The sequence below is a fragment of the Arctopsyche grandis genome, chromosome 2 (assembly GCF_051622035.1).
Source record: "Arctopsyche grandis isolate Sample6627 chromosome 2, ASM5162203v2, whole genome shotgun sequence".
Lineage (NCBI taxonomy): Eukaryota > Metazoa > Arthropoda > Insecta > Trichoptera > Hydropsychidae > Arctopsyche > Arctopsyche grandis.
Window position 1 is genome coordinate 1,036,398 of NC_135356.1, and position 16,876 is coordinate 1,053,273.

At 36.3% G+C, this 16,876-nt stretch overlaps 3 protein-coding genes across 3 annotated transcripts; all 3 read right to left on the reverse strand.

Annotated features, from left to right (window-relative positions):
- Positions 1-255: 255 nt before the first annotated feature.
- Positions 256-1,730, reverse strand: LOC143922804 (intraflagellar transport protein 122 homolog). The gene is made up of 4 exons (XM_077446135.1): positions 1,724-1,730; positions 1,490-1,689; positions 1,206-1,364; positions 256-1,125 (listed from the first exon to the last, which is right to left on the reverse strand). Exons 1-4 carry the CDS (start codon positions 1,728-1,730, stop codon positions 988-990), a joined length of 504 nt encoding a protein of 167 aa, XP_077302261.1. The 3' UTR covers positions 256-987.
- Positions 1,731-1,849: 119 nt separating this feature from the next.
- On the reverse strand, positions 1,850-4,932 carry LOC143922462 (intraflagellar transport protein 122 homolog). The gene is made up of 4 exons (XM_077445706.1): positions 4,701-4,932; positions 4,430-4,624; positions 4,232-4,340; positions 1,850-2,985 (listed from the first exon to the last, which is right to left on the reverse strand). Exons 1-4 carry the CDS (start codon positions 4,847-4,849, stop codon positions 2,770-2,772), a joined length of 669 nt encoding a protein of 222 aa, XP_077301832.1. The 5' UTR covers positions 4,850-4,932; the 3' UTR covers positions 1,850-2,769.
- A 296-nt stretch (positions 4,933-5,228) lies between these two features.
- Positions 5,229-15,672, reverse strand: LOC143922806 (intraflagellar transport protein 122 homolog). Its single transcript, XM_077446137.1, has 14 exons — positions 15,553-15,672; positions 15,126-15,356; positions 14,845-15,061; positions 13,031-13,181; positions 11,533-11,687; positions 11,263-11,460; positions 9,875-10,141; positions 9,263-9,427; positions 8,389-8,397; positions 8,061-8,311; positions 7,841-7,994; positions 6,926-7,090; positions 6,596-6,744; positions 5,229-6,531 (listed from the first exon to the last, which is right to left on the reverse strand). Exons 1-14 carry the CDS (start codon positions 15,612-15,614, stop codon positions 6,345-6,347), a joined length of 2,361 nt encoding a protein of 786 aa, XP_077302263.1. The 5' UTR covers positions 15,615-15,672; the 3' UTR covers positions 5,229-6,344.
- Positions 15,673-16,876: the final 1,204 nt, after the last annotated feature.

The window sequence follows — 16,876 nt, forward strand, 5'->3', positions numbered from 1 at the left end:
CGCCTCCCCTGGCAATAGTCCGCGCCTCCCGTGGGAGGCGCGCCTCCCAGTTTGGAAACCGCTGGTGTAGATGGATATCACAAAAATTTTAAATAAAACAACTTTATGAAAATAAATTTATAATGTAATTCAACACACAATAATTACATGGAATAATTACAAATTTTCCAAAAATGTGCCACTCAATTTTTTATTATATATTTTAATAAATGTAAATATAATACAAATACCACTTAGTCTATTTTTTTTTCTTTTAAAAATATGGAAAAAAACATAAAAATATGAATGAGATGTTGAAAATCTATTGAAGAAAAAAATTACTGTTAGTGGTGACTTCTTCTTCGATTCAACGGTTTGGAACAGCTCTTCAGCGCTCATATCAGTCCACGACAACTTCTTCCTTCCAATCCATTTTCTACCTTCTATTTTTCCCATGATAATCAAACGGAAAAATTCGTATTTTGAACCCTGTATCATGCGTCCGAGGTACTCCATCTGTCTCCACTTGATGACAGAAACAAGTTTCCTGCCTCTCCGTATCATGCTGAGGACAGCTTCATTTGTGACTTTTTTGGTCCATGGGATCTTCAGCATACGCCTGTTGACCCACATCTCAAAAGCTTCGATACGGCTGATCATTCTGGTCTTCAGAGTCCTCGTTTTGCATCCAGATAGCAGCACTCTTTGCGAATCTCAAACGCGTACGAAGATTGTGATGCTTGTTTATTGTTGATGAACACTGTTCTAGCCATCTCGATGTGGATTCTTAAGTTTTCATCTGGGTCAAGCTCTTAATTTAACCAAGTTCTCAGGTATTTAAATATTTTAACTCTTTCTAACACCTCTAGATACAACGTTTAGATCACCGGTGTCTGTTTGCATTTTGTCAACTACATAGCATAAATTTCGTCTTCTTTATATTTATGTGCAGACCTCTTCGATTGCTTTCTTGATTAACAGTATATCTTTCTTCCATTCCAAAAATTTTCATTCAAGAGAGAATGACGAAGATGAAATAATGGATTTTAACGGTTCAGTGCCATTCCCGTCAATCAGTTCACTACGACAAAATGAGCAGAGTGCTTTAGAAATCAGCTGCGATTCCAAATCATCCACGTAAAATAGCTGAAACAAAAACAAACCGACGTTGTTGTTTTATGGTATACTCGTACATATTTAAGTCCCCATTCAATATTGATATAAACCTTGTAACAATGAGGGCAATACTGTATGTGTAAGTCGGGCATAACGTTGCGAAAAAATAACGTTTCCAATGGTTTTGGACGATTGATGACTATCACAGATAATGGCTGTAATATTTTCAAATCTTCTCGGTTGCACACAACTTTACCATTCTTATCATCCTATAAAAAAACATTGAAAATATGAATTAATTGACCTCACTTATACATATATGTTATAATTATGTACTATATTTACTTTTCATTTGAAATGCTAATCGTTGAGATACTATTAAATATTTACTTACTTCAAACGATTTGTTTGAGAACACGTCTTTGAGATTAGACAAATTCTCTATTCGCAATATCTGAGAATTTTCTTGGTCGTTTGGCCGAGCTTCGAGAGAAGACACATCAGATTCTATCAACTGTAAAGCCTCCTCCACGGTTATGTCGTCCTCTATAGTGAATGCGACCAACGGTAATATTTCTAAAACATTAATAACCACTTCTATACCAAATGAAAAAATGAAAAATTTCACATAACATCAACTAACCGAATGTAAGAAACGAATGGTACAAATTATGTCCGCAGTAGTTGCAAACTGTTGAAAGTGGTGTGAAATGATGTTATGGAGGATGAACGAATGAGACGACTGGCATGTTAATGCACGTGTTTATTATATGACAGCTGAAGACAGAGTGAGTAGTAGCTCTCCGAACCCAGCCGAGTTGGTTCCCACTCGCAGGAAGGCAACCAAACTCGACCATGTCGTATAAGCGAGCCGCCACATCACTCCCCCCCCAGCATCAGCGATACCAAAATTACAAAGAAACAAATTTTACCAAAAGAAAAAAATTATTGTTACACAAAGAGAAAAAATTATTACGTGGGGAGAAAAAAATTGTTGACGTGGGTCATCCGCTGTGTACATAGGTGTACCGCCCTGAATGGTCGGTAGATTCGAGGGCGGTGACGTCGCGAGCAGGACGGTGGCTGGTCCGATGGTCGCGCGATGCGATGCTGCGGCGGCGCCGCTCTTCCGAGGCTGATGTCGGTTGGTGGGGCGGCGGGGGCGGCAGGGGCATCGATGTGGTTGATGATACTCCGAGCTGGACTGTGAGTCGTTGTGGCTCGTGGAGGTGTTGTAGCGCTACCGCCCGTCTCGGCGTGACGACGCTCGTGGGGACGGACGGGGCCTTGATGATGATGATGATGATGATGGTGCTGAGGTGGTGTATGTCTTGTGGTGCTGGATGACCGTTCTATGTGTAGTGGATCGCGCATGACTCCACATCCAGCTGTCAAGATCGTCGTCTCATTCGCTCCCCCATTTTTGTAAGCACCTGTCATCGACGTTGTGGCTGGACGTCGGTAGGTAGGTAGGTAGATAGGTAGCCGTGTCTGCTCGTTTATTGTCACCCGCGGGCCGCGACGCGTGTTGATGGCGATGGGGGCGCGGCGGGTAGCTTCCCCGCCTGGCTCGGCGAGGCAGGGATGAGCGGCATGTTGAAATTGATCGAGGCTGCGTGGCTCGATGTCGGGGGTCACCAGTATGGAGGATGAACGAATGAGACGACTGGCATGTTAATGCACGTGTTTATTATATGACAGCTGAAGACAGAGTGAGTAGTAGCTCTCCGAACCCAGCCGAGTTGGTTCCCACTCGCAGGAAGGCAACCAAATTCGACCATGTCGTATAAGCGAGCCGCCACAATGTGAACATCTGTAGCACAACGGCGTAACCTCGTTACTATCGTTCAATCCAGCTCGTGAGAGCAATGTCAAAACTTCTACATTTTCCTGCAATCAAATAAATATCACAGATGGTTACTGATTTCTGAAAAGGATGGTATCAAGAAATCAATCTACATATGTAGAGAAATTAGCAACAAAAATAATGAATATTTAGAGGAAGAGTATTTTCAAAAGCTAATTTTGTGATCTTTCGGATCTTCACCAGAGCGGAGACCAATCAATCTTTACTAAGTTTAACCCATTGAATTCGAATATGATGATGATTTTTGTTCCTTTCTTCCCGTTTAAAAGATATGAGCGTTTAAAATATGCGCAATTTTTACAGATTTTTGAGTTTTACCGTCTTTAACTCAAAATCATTGTGGGTCACACTAGTAAAGATTGAATAATCTCCGCTTCGTTCATTTTTTTGTTGCTCAATATTATCTAAGATTTTCTTTTAAAACATTTTAGTTCAAAAGAAATACTAGAGCAACATATGTATGTAGAAGAAAAGCAGCTCATGAAGCAGACAACAAATGATTTTTTGAAAATAACACTTGTCTGATATATAATATTTTTTATGTTGGGTTTGCGAAACACTATTAACCCTTTCAATGCTGACCAACGCTGATCAGCGTTTTGCCGACAAGTCCTTGGGCCTGAAGAATGCCAATGTGCTTTGTACATTTTGCATGCATAAAATAAACAAGAATAATACCTGTTAAGCCTTTCCCGGTAGCATTAAAAATCAGTCGTGTAATCCGTGCAATTGCTTTGTCTACGTTTATAAACACTCATTTACACCGGAATTTCTGAATTTATAACCATAGCAGAATTACCCGATGGAAATCCCTAATTGATGAGTATTTCAGATTTTGCCTTGGTCTCTAGTTGCACATGGGAACAATCAGATTGGACCGAATAGGTGATTATTGGAAGAAGCATCACGTATTTAATATACCGGTATTATCCCAATACATGTCACGCAATCGATTTTTATTCATTTTAAAAGCATTCAATTTTAACAACAATTAAGAAGATCGAACTAGTTTTGGAAAAATACATTCACTAATAAACTTCTTTTGTTTATTATATTTTGTTGCAAGATATATTAGAGAGTCTAAACACACCTTTACAAAACTTGAAATCCCCGGCGGTAGTTATCTAGAGTTTGTTTGGATTAACTTCAATTTTATACCTGATTTCTAAATAATTCTAATTGGAAATGTGGGCGAAGTTTGTAGCGTGGCGGGCTTTCAACAGAAATGACTTCAGCATTCAAAGGGTTAAACCGTTTTAATTTATTCACCTGTATCTTAAATGGTACTTTCAAGTTCTGAATTTTGTCCAGCATCTGACGAGCCAGTTTGTTTGCGCCTAGTAATCTGCCTTGTTTTGCTAAACACAAATATACCGAACTGAAAACCGTCAAGGCGCAATATCTTACATGATTTTCAAAAATGAAATAATGCTAAAAATAAACTCTACATAAGATTGAAAAGGATACAATAAAGAAATGCCTTTCGGCGGATGAACATTGTTTTCGACGAGCGAAAGAACAATTTTAGCCGCGTTGAACAACGTTTCCGGTTGGCAAACTGAAAACACTTCGTGTATAGACTGATGCACAATATGAAAAGTAAAGTAAATTGTTGCATATTTTTCATTCTCATTATACGATTCTATCCAATTCTGTTGTTGACTGTAATTGAATAGAAGAAAAATGTTAATTTCAACTGTCGATAACAATAATTTCAAAGCTTTTCGAATTAACCCACTCAATATCGTCCACAGTTTGGGAGATTTCTAAGGATTGTGATGCAAGCAACCAATGCAAGTAAGCAGCGTCGTTGAAACGTTCTTCGGCGATGGCATTTTGTATAAGAACTCCCAAAACTCTAGCGGCTGATTCCGTCTGACCGCCCATGTGGTATGCTGAAAATATCACATCGATAACACAAAATAAGAAACTATTATAGAATAAATACAACTCAAATGAAGAACATTTAGAAATTCTCGATTATGTTCAATATAACCAGCAGAATAGACTAGTGGTTAGCATATAATGCTTTGAACAGAGTGGTCATGGGTTCAAATCCGAGTTTGCCAATTTATCTGATTTTTATTGAAACGGTTCCAACAAATTGGCAACCTTACCAATTTTCTCGTAAAATCTCGAGTTTTAAGCAATCTCGAATTTCACTGAATTGTATAAAATGCTGCAAATTTACAAATTTGACCATAAATGGATGTTAATTGATATGTATTTACATACTTTGTATAGTACTTGTATCAAGTGTACCTACAATGTGTCTGGCCAGGAAGGCGCATTTGGGGTTACCTGCTAGGCCTTCCTGGTATGAATTAATAAAAAATAAATATCAAGGTACAAATTTAAATGTCTAGTAGTACATAAATTCATGTAACCATGTACGAACCTTTATGAGCTTCGATAAAATGATTGTCCCTAGCCATTTGTTGTGCATATGGTATATAAACCTCTTCCTTGTATTCCGGATTCTGTTTGACCAATTGAAACGCTTGTAGGAATCTCGTCGTCGTCATCGTCATCGAAACCTTCGAGAATATTCCGCAACAACAAAATACATCGAGCGGAACACCATCAAGTATTCCAGAAAATACTACGCCTCGACGAAAGCAAATTCCTCTTGTACGCATCAACAACTAAATGCTCGTACGACCACTTCCATCAAGCATTCCAGAAAATACTACGCCTCGACGAAAGCATTCCTCTTGTACGCATCAACAACTAAATGCTCGTACGACCACTTCCATCAAGCATTCCAGAAAATACTACGCCTCGACGAAAGCATTCCTCTCGTACGCATCAACAACTAAATGCTCGTACGCATCAATAACCACTTCCATCAAGCGTTCCAGAAAATTCTACGCCTCGACAAAAGTGCATTCCTTTCTTACGCATCAACAAACCACCACCATCGATCAGGCGATTCAAGAAACACTATAAAAGGAGGTACAACCCAAACAACGCCAGTCGACCCACAGCAGCAAGCGTCGACACAAAGCAGCAGACCAGTCGACATCCAGCTCCTGACCAGCCACCACTTCACTACACGGACTTGGAAGATCAACCAGCCGACCGAGCCAGCAACACACTGCCGTATTCAGAGACTTGCTGAACATAGCCGAATGCCGAGCCAGCGACACTCTACCGTATCCAGAGACTAGCCGGACATAGCCGAATGCCGAGCCAGCGACACTCTACCACATCCAGAGACCTCTGAACGACATACTTTTACCAACAATTAACCATACTTGTGTATACGTGTTACTACCAAATAAATACCACATTCAACATATAGTTGTATTAATACCGAACACAGACGAATCTGTCTACAATACATGGCGGACTGGTGGTGAAGAAGACCTTCACAATAAGACTAGTTCCCATACGCTTGCTCCCAATTTTCCATCTTAACTGCCATCTTGACCATTGCATGCTGATCTCCCAATTTTTGATACAGCTCGGTCGCCGACTCCAAGTGACCGATCGAGATCAAAGCCTGAGCCACCACATATAAATTATCGCTCGCACCCTTATCGAGATTACGACCCGTTTCGACCAACCTAAAACATAAATATGTATTCTCTAAAGGTTCACCGCACACTATTCGTTTAAATAATAACTCACATGTCGTTCTGTGCCATAATATTCGCCGCACTCTTTATGTCTCCGGCTGCCAAAAACATCTCAGCAGCCACACGAGGCTCGTTTATATGCTGAGCCCATTCAGCTCTCTTTTTTATAAGATCCGACACATCTTCCGAATCCATGTATTCCTACAAATATAAAATAGTTCTCTAAAAACAGGGTCTAAAAGGATGTAGAAAAAAGTGAAAAAAATTAATATATGTATGTATATATAAAATAATTGACAAACTCGTCCATCTGTGGATTATTTCTTAATTTTTTTGTTTAATAATTTTAATATACAACTGTACAGATATGAAGAAGACAAACTTGAGCCTTGTGGAACAGTCTAAGATCCGTGTACATTGTGAGGGCTCGGTGTGATTGGCCGTTGGATCGGTATAGCCGTGCAGCGTCGATAAACTTTCCTCGGTATGCATAAACTTCAGCTACCGAGAGAGCTTTGGATGCATTATCGCCTTGATTTAACATTTCCTAGAATAATAATAGTACAAATTAAAACCGAGCTTTTTATTATGCTTTCAATTGTATTCAATTAGGGTTGCCAAGTGTCATGGACAAAAAAAAAGAACATTTAACAAAAAAATGTTTAGTTATAATTGTGCAGGTTATTATTTAAGTGAAATAGTACCAAAAATGCCATTATTTTACAAGGTAATCGTAATATTCCACCAGTACAAGAAAGATTATATCTATAAGGCTAAGAATCATAATGTATATGAAAGAATCATAATTTCACAATAATTTTTAAAACAAATTTACACAAAAGTCCAAATATCTCAAAGGAAATATTATGTTACTTCCACTTTCATAATAACAGGAACATACATACATATGTAGTTAGGAACTTGAAAAGTGCGCTTAAAAATGAATTGTTGAATTTAATCATCTTCATTCTCACTCTCAATTTCATCACCTCTGTTATTATCCATACACTGTATTTATCCATACACTGCTAATTTGGTGCAAAAGTTTCTTAGTTTCTTATAATATAGTACGGACTGTGTGAAATTATTGTCAAAATTGAAAAAGAGGACATTATGGGTGTAATATAAAAAAATATAGAGAACAAAAGAATTGTGTTACAAAAGACAATTCTTAAAAAAAGACCTGTTGGCAACTCTACATATATTCAATGTCTCTTACTTATTTTTGTAATTGACCTGTTAGGCCTAAATAAAATAAAATAACAATAAGTATATGTAAGTATTACAACAATCAAACCTCTAACACATCGACCAATTCGAGAAATAAAACATTCTCGATCCGTTGAAACGCCTTTTTGGCCACGCTCAACGACAATTCTTCCAAAGCCGCAAAACCCAAACTCTCCCAATCGGAATTCGGAACGCCCAGACAGCCAATGTTGTACGCCTCACTAAAAAAATGAACAAATTTTAAAACGCGAACGATTTCGACTGACAACGAAAGACACCGTCCATACTTGAACATGTGATTTTGTATGTACTGATGCATCGCATGAGATAGAGGCACGTTTATCGATTGCATGGCATTGGCCTGCAGACAGAACACGTGGCCTTTCTGAAATCCGACAACTGATCCGATCACCGGCTGCGAAGACTCAGGAAAGGGGACCAGCTTGATCGAAAGCATGCCGCCGCCGGAGAAACACAGCAAATCCTCATACGTCGCATGCCAAGACACCGAGGAAGCATTTTCCGCCTGTTTAACAAACTTTCATTATACAAAACATCACTCACAATTATTGGAAAAAAATTCATACAAATGTGCACAACGCCTCGAACATTAACCTTTCCAAACTTCAAATAATACAAAATAAATCCCTAAAAACAATTTATAATACGCCCATATATACTAACTAAATAATATTCCGTTTGTTACAGACATTAACAACAAACTAACCAGTACAACAAAATGTCTATACCCTTCAGGTATAACACACAGATTACCTAAACACAATCTGCTTTAAGTCATCGACTTTAGAGAGTCTTTAATTAAAATTATGTATTAGATGTATTATGAGCATTTTATTTTTAAATGCTTTTTATTATTACTAAATTGTGTTCACAATACATCTTATATCTATTTTAATATCTACTGATCATTTTCTATTTTACAATTTTAAATTAATTTTGTTAGTAATCATAGTATTATGTTATTAATATGTACAGCGTAATAGGAAAAAAAGAGCTCAAAAACCTATTTACAATCCTCCAATTACATATACATATAGCCAGCAGTATGGTCGGTGGTTGCGTTTATGTTTAGCACCGAGAGGTTACCGGGTTCGATCCCGTGCTAATCTTTAATACTGCTGACTGTCAGACTTCGATATTTGTGACTCCAAGTCGATCGTTTCTTATCAGAGTTTGCCAATTTATCTGATTTCATTGTTGAAACAATTCCTCCATCAAATTGGCAAAAATCGTCGTACCAACTATGTCACAAATATCTGAATTTGATTTATGTACAATATTGTGATTAATTAACTGTTAATTTTGTGTTCTTCAGCCTCTCGAAATACAGCGATTTATGTAATAAAAATGGTGCAATGTTTGTAATTAATTGTCTAGGAAGGCGCATTGGGGTCTACCTGTTATGCCTTCCTCGTATATATGTATGTATCTATGTAAAATAAATAAATAAATATACAATGAGACTTACGGTGAAAAGAAGTTGCTGCGTAGCTATCATATAAACATGACAACAACAGCTTTCGTCCACGATTGCTATCATCGATTTAGAAGAGCTCAAGTCGAAGCACCTGATCGCTGATTCAATAGTCACCAACACTTCCATGGAAGCTTCATCCAGGTCGACTTTCCATATCTATAAATACAAGATAAATAGTTGAAAACTTTAAAATCAATAAAATATTATAATGGACTTCCATTCAATCAACAATTTGATACAATTAAGTCAACCTGTTAAGTATTAAATAACATTCTCAATAAACGTACAAATGTACAGATATTATGTACCAAAGACAAAAAATCATCAAATTCAATTTTTGTATGTTAAAAAACGATCAAGTTGCGATTCGAGTACTGCAAGCATTTTTTGCTATGTGTTACGAATGAAGAATTCGATACAATGTGCTAAATATGGATATAGAAAATGATCTCAATTGCCGTTACGAGTCATTCCGGTTAATTGAAAACTGCCAAGCGATGCATTTCTTCGGTAAAAATAACGCTGACCCACGTTAGTACAAGTTTATACACATTGCTCTGAAAATACATACGTATATAACAAATAGATATGTAAATTGCGGACCTCTCCATTGGCGAGTCCCAACAATAGTGCTTCTTTATTTTGAACCGTAGTAACTTTCACGTATCTTATCGAAGCGGGCACATTCCACGATGCCAGATTCTTGCCTCCGATCATCAACAGCTTGGCGTCTTGGCACAGCAGAAGAGCACTGCTTGTCGCCACCAGCAACGAACATTCGGCTTTCTGGGGTATCTTCTCCTTGACGCGATACAGCATACCGTCAGTATCGCTCTGCTCATATATGACTATACGCTCGGGCAGTTGTACCTGTATGTATAATAATTTTCTTAAATCACAATGACTCAAATCATATCTTTAGAGCACATGTTTTAAATATTAAAATCAATCGAAAGATTGAAATTTGTAGTTGTCACAAAAAAACGTGACGTCATTTAAAAAAAATACCGTTGTATTGTGTATATGTTACAATTGAGGTGTATCTTCCAGTTGTAATATATTTCGACTACATACAATAATAACATCACAGCTGTCAAAACTCAACTGTTATATTACAACTAGGGATCCCAAATCTAAATATTCGAATACTTTTTATACGAACTTATTTTTTTTTTTAATTTCAATCTACAGCACATTTAGTTCTATTTTATGTTCCAGATAATGATTCTCTTAAAATTTTATCTTAATAATATCTTGAACTTCTTAAAACTACTATTCGATATTCGAATATTTGGGATCCCTAATTACAACTGGCGCACATTGTTGAAAGTGTATTTGCGCTTGCAATTGTATTCGTATATGAATGACCTAAAACGCCAGTTGGAATATATTACAACTGAAAATACACTTCCGACTGTAACATATATGTATGTACATTCACTTCAAAGTACAATATGTATATATCATATACATATGTATGTACTTAGATAAAAATGAAAAAAAAAAAACTAATGAGACATGAGCTTGTTTGTTATTAGACAACTTATCCAGTCGTGGTTTTATCGAAGACAATTCCACACATAATGGATCATGAATATTCACACTATTAAGATGTTTTGTCTTAATTAAACTCATGGTTGAGAAATCAGTCTCGCAAAGGTAAAAGAGTTTTCAGTGCACGGTATTAAAGATCTGGGAAGATTTGTGCTTTCAATTTGATTCAAAAGGACGCAAGTGAAGTTGTGGTTTCAAAACACTTTTTTAATTCTTCAATTATTTTATCTTCTAAATTAACCAATATATCACTCCATGGCAAAAATGGATGAGATGATGCAACGTTATCCATAAGCTATTGTTTTAATTTGTTATTTACTTGTTTGCCGACGGACGGTAATGGGCCGCAGACCATAGTTTGAGTAGCACTGCTCTAAGGACACTATACATATTTAAGTCTGATATTGAAGTTGAGGCTTGCTAAAATAGAAACTCACGGCTAAACGATGTTTATAAATAGCTATCTTCTGCACCTTGTCGTGGCACTTGATTTTGACTTTGGTGCCCGACGTCAGGTGGTGAATTATGACGTCGGTTAAATTCTCCCGGTATGCATACTTCTCGTGGTACAAGCCGTGTACTTTATTGAAGACGATTTGATAGCACCATAGTGTGCCGTCCAAGCATCCCAGAGCCTGTCGGATGACAAATTGTTAAGGGCAACCAACTTTTTGAAATAAATCTGTCAAGTTAGTCTGTGGACTCACTATAGTGTTGGTGTTGTCGCAGTGCTCTATGGACCAGACCCATTGTTGGGAATTTTTCAGTACAGGAACGCCTTCAAGGGTGGTGATGATCCAACCTTTTACGCCACACACTAAAATCAACTCGCCCAGTCTATTCAAACACACCGGCATCAAACCTGAAAATCAAATCAATTCACATTAAAATAAATAGTTAATTATAGCCAGCGTTGCTCGGGCAGGTGAAAGTTGGAAAAAAAGTATACAAATTCAGCTTTATATTAAGTATAAAAATACGATCAATAAATAATTCGCCGAGCAAAAGCTGCTTAATTCGCATTATACATACATGTCTGTATTTATTTATTTATTGAAAAAAATCAACAGACAACAAATGTAGAAATGCATAAAAATAAAGAATAAATGTAACAAAATAAAATAACATCTGGGCCCAATTATATTTTTTTACAAATTACATAAAATGGTACATAGAGACAAACAAATGAATAAAACTAAAACATGACTAAATAGAACAGTACATAACTAAACATGAAGTGATGTAATATTGGATAAAGATTACATATGTATATAATAGAAATAGAGAATGAATCAACCAATCAAGACTCTCCTGATGGCAGTCCTGATTTGATGCAAGGAAATACCGAATAGATCAACATCATTCAGCTCCCCGTTAAACATACGATAAACACGCTGTAGATAGGAATATTTTAGGGAATTGGTTCTGAAAGTATCAAGTGAAAAGAGTGTCTAGAATACCTAACTGGGATCCTGAAATCAACCTTACTCCGGACATCGGGACAACCAAGAAAACCATTTAGGAGTATAAAAAGGAACGTAGCATCAGAGAGTCGTCGTCTGATAGAAAGACTGTTAAAAGTATGGGCGTAGATAGGAAAACGGTAGCGTAAGGATTTGATAAATTTTAGTTGAACTTTTTCAATACAATTAAAATGGGATATATAAAAAGGTGAACAAGATAATTGAGCCAAATTCAAGGTGAGACCTTACAAGGGAAAAATAAAGTAAATTAAGTACATGAGGATCATCAATGGGTTTAGTTGAGCGGAGTAGGAATCCAAGAGATTTATATGCTTTATTAGTAATGAAGGAAATATGTTCAAAGTAATCGAGTTTATTATTAAAAATAACACCAAGATCCTTAATAGGATGTATTTAGAATTGAATGGTTTAAATGGTAATGATAAGTGACATTAGATTTTTTTCTGGTAAAATTTTCAAAATAGAACATTTTTCAGGATTTAGAAAACGGTCACTATTTAAACAATATATAGCAAATCTATCCAAATCTTTTTGCAGTTTATAACAATCGTCTATAGTGTAAATAGGTTTATAAATTTTTGTGTCATCAGCATAAAGAAGTATGGAAGAGTTTTTAAAGATGTATGTATGTAAATAGTGTCGCTTCAATTACAAGTAATCATACAAAAATTATTCAAACAGTAATGAAACGAGTGCAATTATAACACATAACGCAAATTACCAATAGGACGATCCTTCATAACTTGCTGACCGGACGCGTTGTAAAACGAAAGCGTCTCCGACCAATCTCCGACCAGAAGAGCACTCTCCGTCCAAAGCACCGACCACACGGGACAACCCTCTCGACTAATTTTCAACCTCTCTTCACAATTCTGAAACACACAAACAAACACTTGTTCATATTTAAATTATCTCGGAAACCATTCAACGATCCTATCACTATCAAACTGCAAAGTCTGATCAAAGCAAACTGTCTGTATTTACATAATTGGTGAGTAGCTGAATAACTTAAATTAGTCAACAAGTTATACATATTATTATTTGCTCGGTAATTCCGTATCGCTTCTATGGATGCAAGTATGTATGTGTATATTTATATTCATATACACATAACTGCTGATATTTATGCTTCTAGATATCTACACGTCTATCACTACGTACTCATCAATTGCCAATTCTATTTACGTTTTACAATTTATCTTATTTTTATTACATTGCTATATTTTATTCTGTGTACTTTCCATGTTCCTTATTTCCATGTGCTTTATTTTCCTACTCTTTTCTTATTTTAAATGTTTGAGCTTTTCTTTTTTTTACCTAAATGTGAAAATTATTAATGGTTTACTTAACATAATTATATTTTTTTTACTATCAATCTATGTAACTTAATAAACTGTAAATTTTCCAAATAAATAAATAAATAAATTATTAGCCACCGATTTAACATAGTAATCTATTTAATTGTCAGAAATATTCTAGCCGAAAATAGCAGTTTATTAGCATAGTGCACTCACTAGCAGAGCTATTGCATACCAGTAGAGAGGTCAAGTCGACGGTTATTAAAAAAACACAGAACGACCATCTCCTATTAGAATTTTCCAATTTTTCTATCTTAATTGTTGTGACGAATGCAATAAGTTGTTATCTTCTTCCTCAGTTTCTCGCAAATTCGAATTATATTCGAATCTTACAAATGCTACCTACATACATACATACATACATAATGTTACAGTTTCGATTCCCACTACAGCCCCGCTGCTGGCCAGACCTTGGTGTGTGACTTGAGGTCCATCGTTTCTTATCAGAGTTTGCCAATTTTTCTGATTTTCATTGAAACGGTTCATGTAAAATTAGCATCTCCTTTCCTATCTCTCTTGCTAATCTCAAGTTATTCAGCGTCTTAAAATTCGACAATTTGATTATAAAATGCTGCAAAAATTTCTCCATAGATGTCACTGTGGATGTTTATATGAATTCGCATTGTATAAAATGCTTATATATTGTATTTAAAGTACAATCGTAGCAAACCATATGTGTCACTTTGGGGTAATTCCTGTCATGGCACATATGTATATAATAAAATAAGTAAAGCATTCGCTGTGTTTTTACTGAATTTCAAATATTATATAACTACTGGCCACTTATGTACATAACTTATAAAATTAAAGCAATATTACCGTAACCTCAAAGCGAAATTGAGATAAGTTCACAGTTTGGTCAAATTTGATCATTAATGCAGTTTTCTTCCCATTTTCATATTCTTTTTAGGCATTATTGGCAACTTTTCAAAATAGCATCACATTTTTTACAATACAACAGACAAAAAGTTTTAGTTTTAATTACAAATTACATATGAATTCAATTCAAAATCACACGTTAAAATTCCAAACAGCTCAAATTGAAATACATACAGTTAATTGTAGTACAATTGTAAAGAATTATCATTTTTACATTCAGTCCCCTTGATTTATTTCAATCTTTAAAATGGTGCCCTGATTAACCGTATCTTGTAGACATACATGTGTACATATATACCTTATCCCTTATTGAAACAAAGCCGTTAGACAAGCCTACGGCCAACAATTGCCCGTCCAACGACCACGAGCAACATGTGATTCTCCCGGACCCGTTGACACGGTGTTTCTGTACAGCCTTAACTTCATTAGACCAAAACGCAATGTCGGAGACGGCACACGAGGTCAACTGGTGAGTTATTGGATTGTAGGCCAAACACTGCAGCGGTTCGTTGTGTCTGAAAAGATAACATATTATGTCATTTGATTCGCACTACTCAAATCATGTACACAAATACGTACGAATATTTAAGCACTCCTTCAAGTTTCGACGTCCAGATTATGACTATCTTGTCGGCGCCCCCCGATGCAAACTTTCGACCGTCCTTAGCATAAGCTACGCAGTACACAGTGTCCTTGTGGCCTCTCAGCAGCCTGATCAAGGAGCCGTCTTGAGGATCGTATACCATGACCCGCTCACTAGCCGCCACTATCATCTGGGTACCATCGGGACTATAGCACAGACTCTGCACGCTGAAAACAATAAATAAAGGTGCATACTATTTATGTATATGCAATCAATACAAGTATTAAAACTAGGCTGTACTTTCGATCGATATGGAGTATGTTGACATTTTTGACATTTCGTCATACACTCCAAGGCTAGCCTGCCATTTTAAATAATTAGTACAAAGCTTATTAATCAAGATATGAGCATTGTGAGTATTACCAAGAGTATTCAGTCTTTTCCGCCTCGTGAATCTTGTTAATCCACTTGGGAACTGTACGCATTTTTATTATTTTGAGCCTGATGATATTGTACGAAGCGAGCTTGTGTGTTGTCTGAGTTGTCACTGCCGTTGCTATTGGTTACAAACTCGACTCTCTGCTCGGCACCTCTTTTGAGGAGTTTACAATAATAAAGCTTTTAGAAACTAACAATTTTGTATATATTGTATATATTTCTTCGAACAAATCGAGTTGAGTTGAACAAATAGTGCTAAAACTCATCTTCTTTGAGTGCTATGTCCTCCAAAAGGTTGGCTACCACATATGTATCATACATTTTTAAGTTAAATCCCAATGCGCCTTCCTGGCCAATTAATTAAAAACATCGGTATACAATTTTTAGAATAATTTCAACAAAGCATCATAGAGACACCTATGGATAAATTTTGACAAATTTTTGATAAACTTACATTTTCGGAGCATTTTTTTTTTATATAAATCGTCAAATTTCGAGATACTTAGAAACTCGAAATTTACGAGACACTTATGGACAAATTTGCAGGATTTTTATACGAATCAGTGAAAATCGCGAGAAATGGGTAAAGGTTGCCAATTTGTTGCATATATCCTAACCACTAGTCCAAGCTGCTGGTTAATTTGGTTTAGTTCAACCGCATTAAAAATTAATGGGCTGAAATTGAATGTACGGAAATATTATTATATTTTACTACTATGAGCACCGAGTTGTTACCGGTGGCTTAGTCTTTTACCAGCAGTTGAAAGATTGGTAGTTTCGACTCAATTAAATCCTACTTTCCCTCCCAAAAATCGATCTCTACTGGACTGTTTTTTTCTTTCAGATATCTGGGGTTCGTTATGAACACTTGCTCGATTTTTCAGCCTGCTTTAACCTTTTGAATACTGACCAACGCCAATCGGCGTTTTGCCAACAATCCCATGAGCCTGAAATACACCGATAGTCGTTGTTTTTTGAGTATGTAAAAAATAAACAAGAATACTACCCGATAAGCCTTTCCAGGTAGCATTGAAAAAAATGCATTGAATATGGGTCGTGTAATCCGTGTCAATGTTTATAAAGACTGGTTTACACCAGAATTGCTGAATTTATAATTATAGTAGAATTTCTCGTTGGAAATCCCTAGCTGCTGAGTATTTTAGATTGTGGCATGGTATTTAGATTGTGGCATGGTATTTAGATTGTGGCATGGTATTTAGATTGTGGCATGGTATTTAGATTGTGAGCATGACATTTTAAGAACGATGAAGATCGAACTAGTTTTTGAGAAATACATAATTAATAGACT

Bases quoted from the DNA above. Each gene is read 5' to 3' on its own strand.
- LOC143922804 (XM_077446135.1), bottom strand. The intron at 1,365-1,489 runs GTAAGTAAATAT...GTTTTTTTATAG, and splicing joins TCTCAAACAAATCGTTTGAA to GATGATAAGAATGGTAAAGT. The intron at 1,126-1,205 runs GTTTATATCAAT...TTTTTGTTTCAG, and splicing joins ATTGCCCTCATTGTTACAAG to CTATTTTACGTGGATGATTT.
- LOC143922462 (XM_077445706.1), bottom strand. From the start codon at position 4,849: ATGGGCGGTCAGACGGAATCAGCCGCTAGAGTTTTGGGAGTTCTTATA. The intron at 4,341-4,429 runs GTATCCTTTTCA...GACGGTTTTCAG, and splicing joins CCGAAAGGCATTTCTTTATT to TTCGGTATATTTGTGTTTAG. The intron at 2,986-4,231 runs GTGAATAAATTA...ATTTGATTGCAG, and splicing joins AAGTACCATTTAAGATACAG to GAAAATGTAGAAGTTTTGAC.
- LOC143922806 (XM_077446137.1), bottom strand. From the start codon at position 15,614: ATGCGTACAGTTCCCAAGTGGATTAACAAGATTCACGAGGCGGAAAAG. The intron at 15,062-15,125 runs GTACGTATTTGT...TTATCTTTTCAG, and splicing joins GAAGGAGTGCTTAAATATTC to ACACAACGAACCGCTGCAGT. The intron at 13,182-14,844 runs GTATATATGTAC...TGTGTGTTTCAG, and splicing joins TTGTTTCAATAAGGGATAAG to AATTGTGAAGAGAGGTTGAA.